General features: G+C 54.9%; 1 protein-coding gene across 8 annotated transcripts in view; it reads right to left on the bottom strand.

Annotated features, from left to right (window-relative positions):
• Mroh1 (maestro heat like repeat family member 1) overlaps positions 1 to 13,784 on the bottom strand; it is a 70,954-nt gene that overhangs the window by 15,328 nt on the left and 41,842 nt on the right. For 7 of the 8 annotated variants that reach the window (XM_052160946.1, XM_052160945.1, XM_052160948.1 and 4 more), the window contains 19 exons: positions 12,616 to 12,689; positions 11,901 to 12,020; positions 8,852 to 8,965; positions 8,397 to 8,541; positions 8,174 to 8,214; positions 7,746 to 7,887; positions 7,434 to 7,486; positions 6,875 to 6,982; positions 6,222 to 6,341; positions 5,860 to 5,982; positions 4,252 to 4,398; positions 4,150 to 4,176; positions 3,194 to 3,316; positions 2,918 to 2,997; positions 2,582 to 2,696; positions 2,385 to 2,480; positions 1,758 to 1,862; positions 492 to 627; positions 281 to 393 (listed from right to left, as the gene is read on the bottom strand). In XM_052160946.1, the coding sequence (XP_052016906.1) occupies positions 281 to 393; positions 492 to 627; positions 1,758 to 1,862; positions 2,385 to 2,480; positions 2,582 to 2,696; positions 2,918 to 2,997; positions 3,194 to 3,316; positions 4,150 to 4,176; positions 4,252 to 4,398; positions 5,860 to 5,982; positions 6,222 to 6,341; positions 6,875 to 6,982; positions 7,434 to 7,486; positions 7,746 to 7,887; positions 8,174 to 8,214; positions 8,397 to 8,541; positions 8,852 to 8,965; positions 11,901 to 12,020; positions 12,616 to 12,689 (1,982 nt within the window). The remainder of the gene's footprint in view (positions 1 to 280; positions 394 to 491; positions 628 to 1,757; positions 1,863 to 2,384; positions 2,481 to 2,581; positions 2,697 to 2,917; positions 2,998 to 3,193; positions 3,317 to 4,149; positions 4,177 to 4,251; positions 4,399 to 5,859; positions 5,983 to 6,221; positions 6,342 to 6,874; positions 6,983 to 7,433; positions 7,487 to 7,745; positions 7,888 to 8,173; positions 8,215 to 8,396; positions 8,542 to 8,851; positions 8,966 to 11,900; positions 12,021 to 12,615; positions 12,690 to 13,784) is intronic. The other variant, XM_052160947.1, reaches the window with a different exon arrangement.

Genomic DNA, 13,784 nt, shown 5'->3' with positions numbered 1-13,784 from the left:
TGGGAGCAGGTAGCTGTAGAGCCAGATGGATCTCAAAGTATTCAGATCCCGCTTGGGCATTCTCCAGGACCCATTGAGGCATTGAGCACGCCTTGATCCTGCCTGGACTGTGGTATCCCGAAGCAGGCAGTGTAGGAGAGGTGGCAGTGCTGACCAATCGGGGCCTGCTCACAGCTGTCCCTCAGGGCTTGCTGCACAGGAGGTGCCAAGTACTTCCTGGGCAGTCCCTTAGCCCCAGGCACTGCAGCCCCTCCTCCTCGATGCTGGTATCCGTAAGTACCTGGGCTATGCTGTGACAAGTGTGGAAAAGGATGGTGGGGTCAGGGTGCGCAAGGCCATCTTTCAGGGTGAGGAGCCGCTCAGCCACATCGTCATGATGGTCTCGGGAGAAGCCTACGGGCGGAAGATGACTGAAGCCTTCCCTGGTGATTCCAGTGTGACCCCACACCCAGCGTCTGCCTCCATGGTCCCCACATGCCCAGCACGCTCACCCTCATAGCCCAGCTGCAAGTACAGCAGGGAGTAGACACAGCCCACAGCTTGCTGGCGGGTGGAAGTCCATGTGTCGGCACACCGAGGAGCAAAGAGACCGACCAGGAGACCCAGGTTGTGGAAGGGTACCAACGTCTGTGGGGAGACGGAAGGTGAGGGGACGGGGCTGTAGGGATTCTGGGGAATCCTACAGGGGAGCTCTGTGGCTTGGACCCTCCAGCAAACTTTTCCTCTTCTCGCTCGCCTCCTAGTCTACCTGGCTCCCTAAGCACGGGGAGTGGGGAACTTCTGTTTTTTAGCAGTAGAAAAGCACGAGGACTCTGCTGACCCCACCACCACCTGTAAAATGACTCCAGACAGTAAGTCTGTGGACAGGAGAAGGAGACAGTGTAGCCCCTTTATCCTGAGGGGGCCTCGGTCCATCTCTCAAACTCTGCTCGCCTTATATAATAAGCCTGCCTGCCAGAGGCTGCAAGCATCGCCACCGCTGCCCCAGGACATATACCCATGCCTCCCCTGGTCCCCTCAGCTGTGCCCCGTTCAAAGCAGGCCTAAATGCCCATCACTCCACATCCCAAAAGTTGTCATTCAAGAAAGGGGAATTTCAGGTCAGCAGTGAAAGGTTAAGGCAGGATGCTGACCTGGGAACAGGTGGCTGCTGTTCCTAGTACTGGTTAAATTCATGACAACATAAACTAAAAGAGACCACACAAACACACACACCAAAACAAAACAAGGTTATCATGAGAAAATGCCCATTATGATTCCAACAGAGGACAAAATGATGTTTGTAAAAGTCCACTCTCTGTTCCTGATAAGAGTTCTGATTAACACACCCAGGGCCAATCAAAACTAAGCGGCTCAGCAATAAAGAGCTAAGCACAAGCTGGGCGTGGTGGCGCACACCTGTAATCCCAGCACCTAGGAGGCAGAGGCAGGCGGATTTCTGAGTTTGAGGCCAACCTGGTCTACAGAGAGAGTTCCAGGGCAGCCAGGGCTACACAGAGAAACCCTGTCTAGAAAAAAACAAAAACAAAAACAAAACAAAACAACAACAACAGAAAAGAGCTAAGCATGGCCTCCTAGGAACGCTGCTTCACCCAGACCAGAGTCTAGTGTAACCCTATCCAAGGTAGGTCCTGGGTCCTTGTCAGGGAAGACTGTGAGATTAGGGTGGGAAGCAGCAGGAGGCCAGGGAGCCTGCAGGCTGCCTGGGGCCAAGCAGAGGACTGAGGGAGGGGTGAGGTCTGGAGTCCAATACTCACACTAACATGCAAGTGCTCCAGGAAGAACTCCAGCAGGCAGGCGCCCAGGCCAAGTGCTCGTGCCCGCTCATGACCCCTCGGCGACTTGATCCATGGGCTCAGGTGCTGTACAAGAACGGACCTGACACAGGTGCCTGCAGCGGGGGGCAACCCAGGAGGGCAGAAGCCCACATCCCACCTGGGAGACCCAGGGTGGCTCCCACATGAGGGCCTGCTGTAGCTCACCCTTGCCCACTCGAGAAGGCTGAGAATGAGCCAGGCCTATGGGCACCGGGTGCCTGGACTAGGGATTGGTGCCGCCCCAGCCGGCTGTAACAAGGAAGGGATGGGAGAACACCACAGCAGGGTGTGCATGTTGTCATCTTGCTTGCCTCAGGTGGCTTGTGGACAGCAGCCAGGGCTCACGTGCTCCATGCCAGCACTTGGAGTAGTGGGAAATGCTGCAGAGGCACTATCTGGTCAGAGCTGCCCAGGCAGAGGGTTGTGCTCAGATGCCCCTCTCCAGAGACACTATCAAACTGTCTCCACAGTACCTAACCACAGTGGGGGTGGGGAGCAGGAAAGGGGCCAGGAACTAGGGGGGATACTCAAACTCCATCACCCTAGCAGCGTACACCCACAGCACACCTCTACCATGATCTGCAGGCCTTGGGGGGTCATGTTCTGCTGCAGTAGGCTTGTCAACAAGTCTTCAAGAGCACACACCGTGTCCAGATACAGAGGCTGTGAGGAGAGCCAGCCGGCCAGCCCCGTGTGTGAGCCCGCTTCTTTCAGAGGCAGATCTCACTCCCCACCCCCATCCCACCCCCGTGGACATGCAGTACCTCCTGGCAGACGCCATCTTCCCCCTGAGGCTCAGGTGGCAGGGCCATGACACTGTGTAAGCAGCTGTGGATGACATCTGCCTGTGCCTGCTCCTCCAGGGCAGGCTCCAAGTTGCTGGACAGCAGGTTAAGGGCACCACTACATGACCCCATGGCATCTTCTCCAGCCTGGACCCACCCCCGCCCCACCCCCGCCCCACCCCCGAAACACTGGCCTACGTGGATGGTCCGGCTACCGTGACGTGACGTCAGACTGTTTCTGATACACAATGGAGTCTGCACACCTACATACAGATCCACAGGCCCATTCCGTGCACAGGGAGGAGGAAAGGATACACCAGGTATGTGCAGGCAAGCATGGCTTTCTTCCGAATGGGTGTTCTCAGGCAGTCTGGGGGTTCTGCCCTGATGAATTCCTTGGGGAGGCAGCATAAAACAGGCCCTCAGAGGAGGCACTGTCCTCCTCCCTGATCCCCCTGTCTCTCCCATGAAGTGGGTGGTTGAGGCCTCTGAGGTGCAGGGCTCTCAACCCAAGGCTGCTTCACTGAGCAGGCCTCTGGCTGCCCCGGGCCCCCCCTCCACTGCCTGCAGCGGCCACCGGCCGGAACTCACCATCATCTGTGTTACCAGCTCTGCTTTCCTTGAGAAGTGGAAGGAGCTGGCTTGCCCGCTGCTGCACATGGCCTGGCTGACCATACACAGGCTCTGGACCAGGGAGAGCTTCAGGGCCGGGTCCTGGGGGAAGAGCTAGCTATAGGGGTTTGCACACCTGCCCCCAGAACTGCCACAGAGTAAGGAGCCACAGAGCAAGAGCCCAGCCTCAGAAGCCGGAGTGCACGCCCTTTCTTGAACAGCCAGAGCCGCTGTTCACTGTGCCCTTGGCCTCCTGACCCAGGAGGGACGAGGCCCTGGGGAAGCTCCAGGCTTTGGCCCACGGGGGAACTGCTGTGGTATGACAGCCTCACAGGAGACACGGCCATTCTGAGAAACAGAAGGCCAACTCTCCGACTTCTATGGGCGGGAAACAAGAATCCAAAAGAACCTCACCAATCCAGCCCATCCCCCTCACCCGTGAGGCTCCCCACTACTCAGGAAGAAACAACTGTCCCTCACAAAGGCCTGTCAGGTTAGTATCCAGGACATCACAGAGGAAGTATGTTAATGAGACCAAGGGAACCTTTGGCCCTTTTCAATGGTTCTGGGCTTAACTAGCCCTCGCCTAGGTGCTCTCTGGGGTCAGAGAAGGGCAGCCCCAAAAGCATTGGGAACAGAGCCAATGAAGCCCAGAGCCATCGCTGGGCTGTGGGACACAGCTGTAAGTGGCCTAGCAGCGGACTCTAAGGATGCAGAGGCAGGGAAGCCTTGCTCTGCCCTCAGCAGGAGCTCAGCGGCTCCAGCTCCCTGAAGTGCTGCTCCAAAGGGAAGTGGGCAGGAGCCGGACTCCGGGACACTTCCCCAGGACCATCCTGGCCAGGAAGCCCGCGGGCTCTAGGTTTGGCTCTGCCCCAAAGCCCAGCCCAGAGGAGAGAGAGAAAGCACAGTTCACACGTAGTTGCTGTACACTATACCTTGGTCTCTACCTTTATTCCCAGAACCTAAACAACAAAGAGTGAGATAAATTACGACTCTGGCGTGGTGTGACCGGCCCACACAGCAGCTGCCACGCCCACCTTGGTGTTGAAGCAGTGAAACACGCTGCGGAGGATATCAGACTCCACTCTGGCCAGCACCAGTTCCCGAGGGGCCTGTGCGGCCACGTGCCCATAGCACAGGATCAGAGAGCTCTTCATTCTCTCCACCTCGTGCTCACTTCGATCCTGAGAGGCAGAGAGATCAGCAGGACGCCAGTTACTCAATCAACTACTCTCCTGGGGAGCCTGAGTGCTTTCTAAGACTGGGTGCTTTCTATTCACTAAGACTCCTGGAATAGCCAGAGCCACCCAGGAACACCAGAGGGAGCATTCAGGGGTGGCAGAAGGGCAGTCCAGGTGCCCACACATGCCCACCAGGAAACGATTGGTTGCAGGAAAGGGTTGAGGCAGTGGAACCAAGGACCAGTGGAAAGAAAGCTACAGGCAGTAGTAGGGCTTGCAGACACTGACATCAGGAGGGGGGAGGGGAGCAGCCACAGGCGCTGGTGCACCTTTAATCCCAGCACTCAAGGCAGAGGTGGGTCTCTGAATTTAAGGCCAACTTGTTATACACATCAAGTTCTATGCTACCCAGTGAGGCCATCTCAAGATAGAGATAGAGGGGGCTGGAGAAATAGCTCAGTGGTTAAAAGCACTTGTTTTTACAGAGGACCCCAGGTTCAATTCCCAGCATCCTCATGATAGCTTCACACCCATCCAACAACTGAAGTTCCAAGAGATCCAATGCCCATTTCTGACCTCAGTGGGTATCAGGCGCATAGATATACATGCAGGCAAAACACTGGCACACATAAAAATGAAATGAATAAATAAATCTTAAAACACTTTAAAAGTGCTAGAGGAAGAAGAAGAGAAAGAGAAAGAGAAAGAGAAAGAGAAAGAGAAAGAGAAAGAGGTGTGTGGGTCCTCACACACCTGGGCCGACCCTCAGGGTCCATAAGTAGAGCAGTCACTAGACACAGAGCAAAATGGTCAGAGTGGGGCATGATGGGAGAGTCTTAAAATCCAAGCACTTAGGGCAAAGGACAGAGAGAGTCTGGCCATAGAGAAGGGGACAACTTTGAGTTCCCCAGCTGTATGGTTCAGATAGGAAATGTCTCTAGAGCTCAAGTATCCCCAGTGCTGCAGGGGTTAGAGGAGTAACATTTAAAAATGTCCCTAAAGTTCACATGTCCCCAGAATAGCAGTGGAAACCCTTGGGAAGTGACTGGTTCATCAATGCACTGACCCATTACAATTCATAACAGTGGCAAAATGACAGTTACGAAGCAGCAATGAAATAACTTTACGGTTGGAGTCAGCACAACATGAGGAGCTGTATTAAAGGATCGCAGCATTAGGAAGGCTGAGAACCACAGACATGAATCTTTGAGAGATTCCAGAGACAAGTGTGTTTCCTGGCTCTGAGAGATGAACAGCTCTCTTCACCTAGCCCTCCCACCACGCCTGGCCCGCACAGGCCAAATGCCAATGGACGGAGACCTCAGAAACTAGGAGACAGAACATGACTTCCTCCTTAAAGTCGATTTCCTCAAGTAATTTGTCATAGCAACAGAAAACTGATCACCACAGAGCCTTGCCATTTAGAACTCTCAAGGACGCCGTTCCAGGTAATGACCGTCTTACCTTAAAAATGCTAAAGATGCTGGTGGACTTCCTGAACACATCTGACCTCACAAAGTCCTCCAGCTGTGCGAGAGTGTCCTCCAGATGGGTAATGGCACAGATGCCAAAGCAGCAGGCAAGGCCCTGGGGAGGTGCGCAAGGTGGCTCACACTTGGGCACAGTGGCCCGCCTGCCCACATGCTGTGTGGGGAGGAATACATGAACACGGGGACACCAAGTACCACGCACACATAAACCCAAAGGCACACTGAACACATGCCAACACACGTGGAGAAGCATGTACATGTATGCACTGTACGCATAGCTAGCTGCCAGGGCAGATGGGCACTGCCTGACAGCCCTGGGCACTTGGGACTACCCACCTCCTGCTCTGCCTCTTCTTGGTATCGGGCTGTCTCCAGCAGCTCTCGGAGGTGTTTCCTCACCACGTCCTTACTTGACACGGCACCCAGCGTGGTTCCTATACACTTATACAGGAAATTCTGCAACAAAGGTAGAGACCGCAGACGAACCTGACTCCCAAGCAGACACCTGCACTTGGCGGGTACTGCTGATGGACAGCTGGATTCTTTCTCCCTTTTGTTTTTTGAGATGTGGTTTCTCTGTGTGGCCCCAGCTGTCCTGGAACTAGCTCTGTAGACCAGGTTGGATTTGATCTCATAGATCCGCCTACCTCTCAAGTACTGGGGTTAAACCTGTGCACCACTACCCCCAGCCCCTTGGAGAGCTAGCTGTATTTCAAGCAGGGCATAGGAAGGCCCCCCCCCCCACGAGGATGGAGGGGTGAGCCCCGGGCTGGGTCTGAGGAACAATTAGCAGGCAGCAAGCCCCCCCTCCCCCAGCTGTTAGCTGCAGTGAAGAGGCTCCTAACCCTGCTTGCTTTTCCTGGCTAGGCCAAGGTTGCCAGAGTCAGGAGATAAAGATACAGATAGGAACAATCAAAGCCTCAGAGCATGGGAGCCGGGGCTGCGGACTAGGGACTGTGCCGGGACCCTGACCAGCCTGCCGTGGGCACCTTCTCCTGAGGAGCCCCACTGTAAGAGGGCAGTTGCTTGCACATCTCTTGGCTCAGCTGACAGATCCAGATGTTGTCAGAGACCACGGCCAGGGTGTCTCGTAGGAACTGCGGGTGAGAGGGGCAGTGAGGGCAGGCTGTAGGGCCTGAGGCGCGCCCTTGTCACATGACAACCTACGGCGACTCCTGTGGGTAAGTGATCTTGGAAGGCGGGTAGCTATGTGGCAGCTGAGGCACAAATGGCTCTGAACTAGGCTGGGGATGGGGGAGGAGGGAAAAGCACTCTCTGTGCCCAGGATGAGCAAAAGTCCCTCCCAGTTGGTGCTGGGTGATGGAGGGTATACCATCCTGCTGTGGAAATCTGAGACCAGCCACCATCCGCACCCCAGACTTCCCCACTGCTGGGCCTATCCCCTAGTCATGCCACCAGGTGAAGCTGGGTACCAAGTCCCCGGGAAGACACAATACACCGGTCCCACATTTGCTGCCCCAGCCCTCTGTGCCCAGGCCCAGAATGTCCCAGAAAGGCACAGACAGGCCCTTCTACCCCATTTCTCACCACTAGAAGCTTTTCTTCCCACTCCTTCAGTGACAGGGTTTCCTCAGTGTGCTCTGAAATGACCAGTAAGCCCATTGGCTGGGATCCTGCCAGGCAGGCTCATTCCAACACGCATTAGTGGGCCTCCCTGTCTTTGGGAATTCCCAGGAGGATGCAGAAACCAGTCACGCCACAGTCTGCACCCTCTTCCCTCGTGAGCCATCCAGGCCCTTTCTTAGATTACGGCTTGGCTTATTTCTTCCAACCCTGATGGCACACTGGGTACAAGTGGGGTCAGGGGTGGCTATCGGGCTCTCAGCCTCATGGGCTCACCGTCCAGGTGCTCCAGCAGCACAGGCATGGTTGTCTCCCACCGCTCGCCCAGTAAAGGGTGGATATTCTGATGCATAACCTTCAGGAGGCGCAAGGAGGCTGCCCCACGCCCATCTCCAAGGTAGGGATTAGAAGACACGACCTGAAGAGAGGAAGGAAGAGGTTGGACCTTCTGCACCTCCTGGCCACAGTGCCCACCCTGGAGACCAGCTTCCCAGGAGTGAAGAAAAACCAGCAAACATGGTAGGAGGGGTGCCAAAGAGATGGTGACAAGGGTCACAGCTTGCCACAGAACTGACAGGGACTCTGAGGCAGAGAGCCTACTCTTCTATCAGAGTAAGCACCTTCACGCTGACCCCTGAGAGATTATCCCATGAAGGACTGTGTCAGCCCGTGCGCTGGGACACAGTAACAGACCCTTTGCTTACCAGCAGTCGTGTGGTCATAGCGAAGGGAGATGGGAGGTTCACTGGACAAGAAACATGGAAATAGTTACAAGGCAGGGACAGGATAAGGGATGGGATCATATGCACAAGCAGCAGCTGGGGTGGGGCAGCAGCAGGGGCAGGGCAAGGGCAGAGAGCCCAGAGAAGGTGTGAGGACATGGCGTTGGAGGGGTCAGCCAGGGGCATGGCGGGAGGGCCTCCGCACCATTCGAGTTGTACTGGATGAGGAAATCGTCTGCCCCTGCCTCCTGCCTCTTCAGGGCTAAATGCACAAGGCTCCTGCAGAGTGGGGTGAGGGCGGCCGTGTAGCGAACCGGGATGAGGAACTCGAGGAGGTAGGGCCAGAGAACCTGCAGGGACAGAGGGCCATGGTCTGAGGACTGCAAGCAGGTGGGTGTGGCCCCCGGGCAGGAGAGTGGACAGAACTTCTCCACAGCCATACAGGAGCAGGGTAGCTTGAGAGGGGCCCACGCCCAGACAGACAGTGTGCCCGGCCATTGCTGAGAACCTCTGAGCACTGCCCAGCCCCTGTCCTGTGGTGTGGTGGCCACACTCTCCGCTCAGGGCCATGGATGGGGAGGGCAGGAAATCTCAGAGAGGGAAAGCTCAGGCAGCCCCCCACCCCCACCCCCACCCCCGCCTCAGGCCAAAGACACGCACACTCACGCTGTTCATCCTGTCCACTGTGGTGCTGACGAGGTAGAGGGTGCGGACACTGACTGCCCGCACACTGTCTGCCGCCAGGTCCTCCCCATCGGGGCCGGGCCTCTGAGGCTGGGGGAGGCGAAGGAGAGCACGTGTGAATGACTGTCCACGCCAAGGGGAGTGTGAGAAGGGGAAAGGAAACATGGCCGACTCACCAGCCCTGCCCCTGAGAGCTTGTCTGTCAGCTCCCACAGGCAAGCACACCAAAGCCACTCAAGAAAAGCTAGTGGGATGGCTCAGCGAGTGCTTTCCGTGTGAAACCCACAAGCTCAGTTTGATTTCGGGAGCCAATGGACCAAGGAGAGGCCTAAAGTTGTCCTCTAAGCGTCATATGCAGCCCATGGCATGTGTATGCCTGCGCGTGTACACACACACACACACACACGCGCGCGCGCAGACACACACGCACACACAATCTGTCTCCCCTGCCCTCTCTCTCTTGGTCTGCCCCTGCCTCTGATCTTGTCCCCTATAAGTGCCTTGACTTGGCTCAGCAAGTGAAGGTACCTGCTGTCAAGTCTGACGACCTGAGCTGGAGCCCCAGAATTTACATAGAAGGAGAAATCCAACTCCTACAAATTGTCCTCTGACCTCCAAAAAGTACGCCCCCTGCACATACTTGTGTACAAAATTAGTAAATATTTTTAATTTTTTGGGGGGGGGGAATTAGAATATAGACTGTTAAACGATTCTTCTCTCAGGCTGGAGAGATAGCTCAGCAGTTAAGAGCACCGACTGCTCTTCTAGAAGTTCTGAGATCAATTCCCAGCAACCACATGGTGGCTCACAACCATCTGTAATGGGATCTGATGCCCTCTTCTGGTGTGTCTGAAGACAGCAGCAGTGTGCTCATACATAAAATAAATAAATCTTTAAAAACGCTCTTCGCTCATATACTCCATTCTGAATGCAGTTTCTCCTCCCTCCTCCCCTCCCCACTCCCCATCCGCTCCTCCTCCCTTTCTCTTCAGAAATGGGCAGGCCTCCCATGGTATCAGCCAAATATGTCAGGTTGTTGTTGTTAAAAACATCAAATTTCAGCACTTACTAGGGGAGTCTCTCCAACTTTTCCAATATTAAAAAAAAAAAAAAATTCAGATAGCAACTTATTGGGACTAAAGACTGAGACGGAGGACGCGGCCTTCTTCAGTTCTTGTAACCTATGAGCTCCTGTGAAGACGCAGAGGGCAGAGCAGGCACCTGGCTGCTTCAATGGCTCTGTGGGTGAGAGCACTTTGGAACTTGCATAGTGGGAAAAGAAACCCCTCCCACAGGCTGTCTCCTGATTCCCACAAGTACCCTAGCATGTGCACCTACATGCTTCTACACACACACACACACACACACACACACACACACACGAATGTAAAGAAATTAGCAGCTATGGTTCAGTGGTTAAGAATGTGTGCTGCTCTTGCAGAAGACCTGAGTTTGGTTCTCACAACCAACGCTGAGCAATTCACAGCCTCCTGCGATTACCACTCCATGTGCACCAACTCTAAGACAGACTCTCTCTCCCTCCCTCCCTCCCTCCCTCCCTCCCTCTCTCTCTCTCTCTCTCTCCTTTTTTTTAAAAAGAAGGAATTGACCTGTGGCCAGGCTTTACCCATGACCTCTAATCAATGTCACCTCCTTTAAGATGAATGCAGGATGGGCCTGCAAGACGGCTCAGTGGGTAAATGCATTCACCATGGAGCTGATACCCTGAGTTCTACCCCAGAGACCCACATGGTGGAGACAATCAACTACAGTATGTTGTCCTCTGGGCTTCATACATGTGCTGTGACATGTGTGAGCACACACACACACACACACACACACACCCCAATGTGCTTTCATAAGGAAGAGAAGGGGGGTCCAGGAGGAGTTAGGAGGGCGGGGTGAATATGAGCAGCACACTTCTCGAAGACCAAAACAGCGCGAGCTCAGGAGAGGGGCCAGAGGACCTGGCGTGATTCCCAGCACCTACAGGGCGGCTCACAGCCGTTCATAACTCCGGATCCAGGGAACCCACTGTCCTTTTCTGGTCTCTACAGGCACCAAGCATATACACGCACAGGCAAATATCCATACACATAGAATAAAAAAGGAATCTAAATTTTTCCATTACATTTAAAGGACAGACACGCGTCCTGCTTTGGCACTGCACGTTGCTCTGACAGAAGCACAAGAAGACCACTCATCGTGGTTTGAGGGGGAAATGTTGCTGTAGGCTCAGATATTCCAGCCCTTGGTCCCCAGTCAGTCGTGTTGTTTGGGGAGGCTGTGGCATCTTAGGAGGGGGAGCCTTGAGGAGGAAGCATGCGGCTGCGGCAGGCAAGCCTGCTCTCGGCTCCCTCTGCTGCACGCTTGCATTTGAAGGCGGGAGCACGCAGACTCTGTTCCTGCCGGGCCAGCCACGTGCTGCTCTGTCTCCATCAGGGTGGGCTCCTATCCTTCTGGGACCAGAAGCCCAAACACACCCTCCCTTCTATAAGTTGCCTTGCTCAGCCTGTTTTATCAGAGCAACAGATTCAGAGTTGACATTAGGACAACCTCGCTTTTCTCACTCAAAGAACCTAGATCCAGAGCTCCCAGCCCGAGGACTGGCACTGTCCCTGTCCACTGTGGACCAGACTGCCCACCCCACGGCACTCGCACTCGTTTACTAACGAGCCAGGGCCCAGTGCGTACAGGCAAGCCCAATGCCACGTAGCCCACCCACCCGCTACTTAAGTCTACAGCGACACATCTTACCTCGCTCTCCTTCAAAAGAAATTGGTGTTTAGTAACTTTAAATAGAAAAAAGTCAAAGTTTCTGTCTTCTGCCTCTGCTTGAGTTGGGTATCTGCTGAGTGGACTCACAAGATGCAGAAACCCTGACTCAGACACCAAAGGGCCCTCAGCCCACAGAGCCACAACCACCTGCTGCCAGGCAGATGCTCTTGGTAACCAGGGCTCAAGAGAAACCCAGGCCGAAGAGCCTGACACCCACAGATCCAAAAACAGGTGGGTCCTTCCTTACCTCCTCAGCAGGCAGGGCACACTGCTGCACAATGTAATCCACCATCGCCTCCCCGCCAGGCTGTTCCAAGTAGCCGTGGTGGGCCATGGCACTGATCACCTGCACCACAGCCCGCTTCACCTGCCCAGAACCAAGAGAAGGTCAGCAAGGGCCGCACCTGGTCCTGTGCCACACCTGCAACCACACCTGCACCCACACCTGCATCAGCACCATGCCCATACACACCTACATACCCGTACCTCCAGCCGCACCTGCACCTGCACCCACACAGGCATCGGATGTACACCTACACCACACCTGTACCCACACAGGCATCGGATGTACACCTACACACCCGTACCTCCAGCCGCGCCTACACCTGCACCCACACAGGCATCGGATGTACACCTACGCACCCGTACCTCCAGCCGCGCATGCACCTGCACCCACACAGGCATCGGATGTACACCTACACACCCGTACCTCCAGCCGCGCCTGCACCCACACAGGCATCAGTATGTGCCGGATCACTCTGGGCCTATGTCAGGCTCCAGCCCTGAGGCGCCTTAGGTTCATTACCAGTTCACTAAGACAATGTGGAAATGCAGTCTGCTCACACTGCATGTGTACATCTCTGACTGCTGGAGCCCACAGACCGGTAGGATGAGAACTTGCGGTGCTCTGGTCACTCTGCTATTGGCTGCTAATGAGGCCCCGGGCTAACCCTCCACTTTACCTTGTCGTTGGTGTCCAGGAGAGGCAGCCTCATGGAAGAGAGGATAAAGGGCTGCTTAGCCTCCATCTGAGCAGCTGCAAGACACAAACAGGATGGGTTAGTGCCTGCTCACCAAGCCACTCCGCCACCTCAGCCACCTCAGCCACCTCCAAGTCTGCCTCAGAGGATCTGGCCTCACTTGGTCCTCAGGCAGAAGGAGAAATGGGCATAACCCACTGCTCTGAAGGAGAAAAACAAGTCCCCAAATAACATATATCTAACTCAAAAGCTAAAAGTGCATGAAGAACTATGCTCTCTAATCCTGTGAGGCTGAAATGCAGTGTGTTGCAAACCTTGCAGGGCTAGGGGAGGCACAGGGCAGAACCCTGCAGACTGAAGGGACCAGGGAGATGGCTGGTAAGCAGGACCCCATCCACCCAAAGCCAGCTAAGACATCCGTCCTGTCTGAGTCCACTGCTAACTGGAGCCCCACTCGGAGGCCGCCCTGTCCTGTGTGAGTTTTAGCAAAGCTCTTTGTGGCGCATGCCCACTTGAGCTCCTACCAGATAAACCTGTGCTGCCATATGCAGCCGGCTTTTTAAGAGAGTCACCTTTCAAAAGAACTGTTCTCTAGGCCATTCAAAAGCGGTCATCATGAAAGCGCAGTGCCGGAAAGAGGTATAGGAGGGGCTGTGGGTGCCAAACCAGCTGCTAAGGGCAGCTGTAATGCTGAATACCGAGGCCATCGGGAACACAGTTCAAATTCTGCTCCGATTGTGTTTTCTGCAAACCTCACCCCTCTTTCCTACAAACTGTAAGGTGCTGATGTTACATTTCTCAAGCCCTAGCCTAAGCAAACAATGAGTAGGATGATGAATTTAAAGGGGCTATGAGGTACCGGAGGGATTGCTCAGTGGTTAGGGGGTGCTGGAGGGATGGCTCAGTGGTTAGGGGGTGCTGGAGGGATGGCACAGTGGTAAGGGGGTGTCGGAGGGATGGCTCAGTGGTTAAGGGGTGCTGGAGGGTTGGCTCAGTGGTTGGGGTGCTGGAGGGATGGCTCAGTGGTTAAGAGCAAATACTGTGTTTCTAGAGGAATGAGTTCATTTCCCAAAACTCACATCAGGTAGCTTACAGCCAGCTCCAGGGGAATCAGGCACCTCTGGTCTCTGGGCACTTACACTCGTGTACAT

The sequence above is a fragment of the Apodemus sylvaticus genome, chromosome 17, assembly GCF_947179515.1.
Source record: "Apodemus sylvaticus chromosome 17, mApoSyl1.1, whole genome shotgun sequence".
Lineage (NCBI taxonomy): Eukaryota > Metazoa > Chordata > Mammalia > Rodentia > Muridae > Apodemus > Apodemus sylvaticus.
This window is presented reverse-complemented; position numbering and strand designations above follow the sequence as displayed.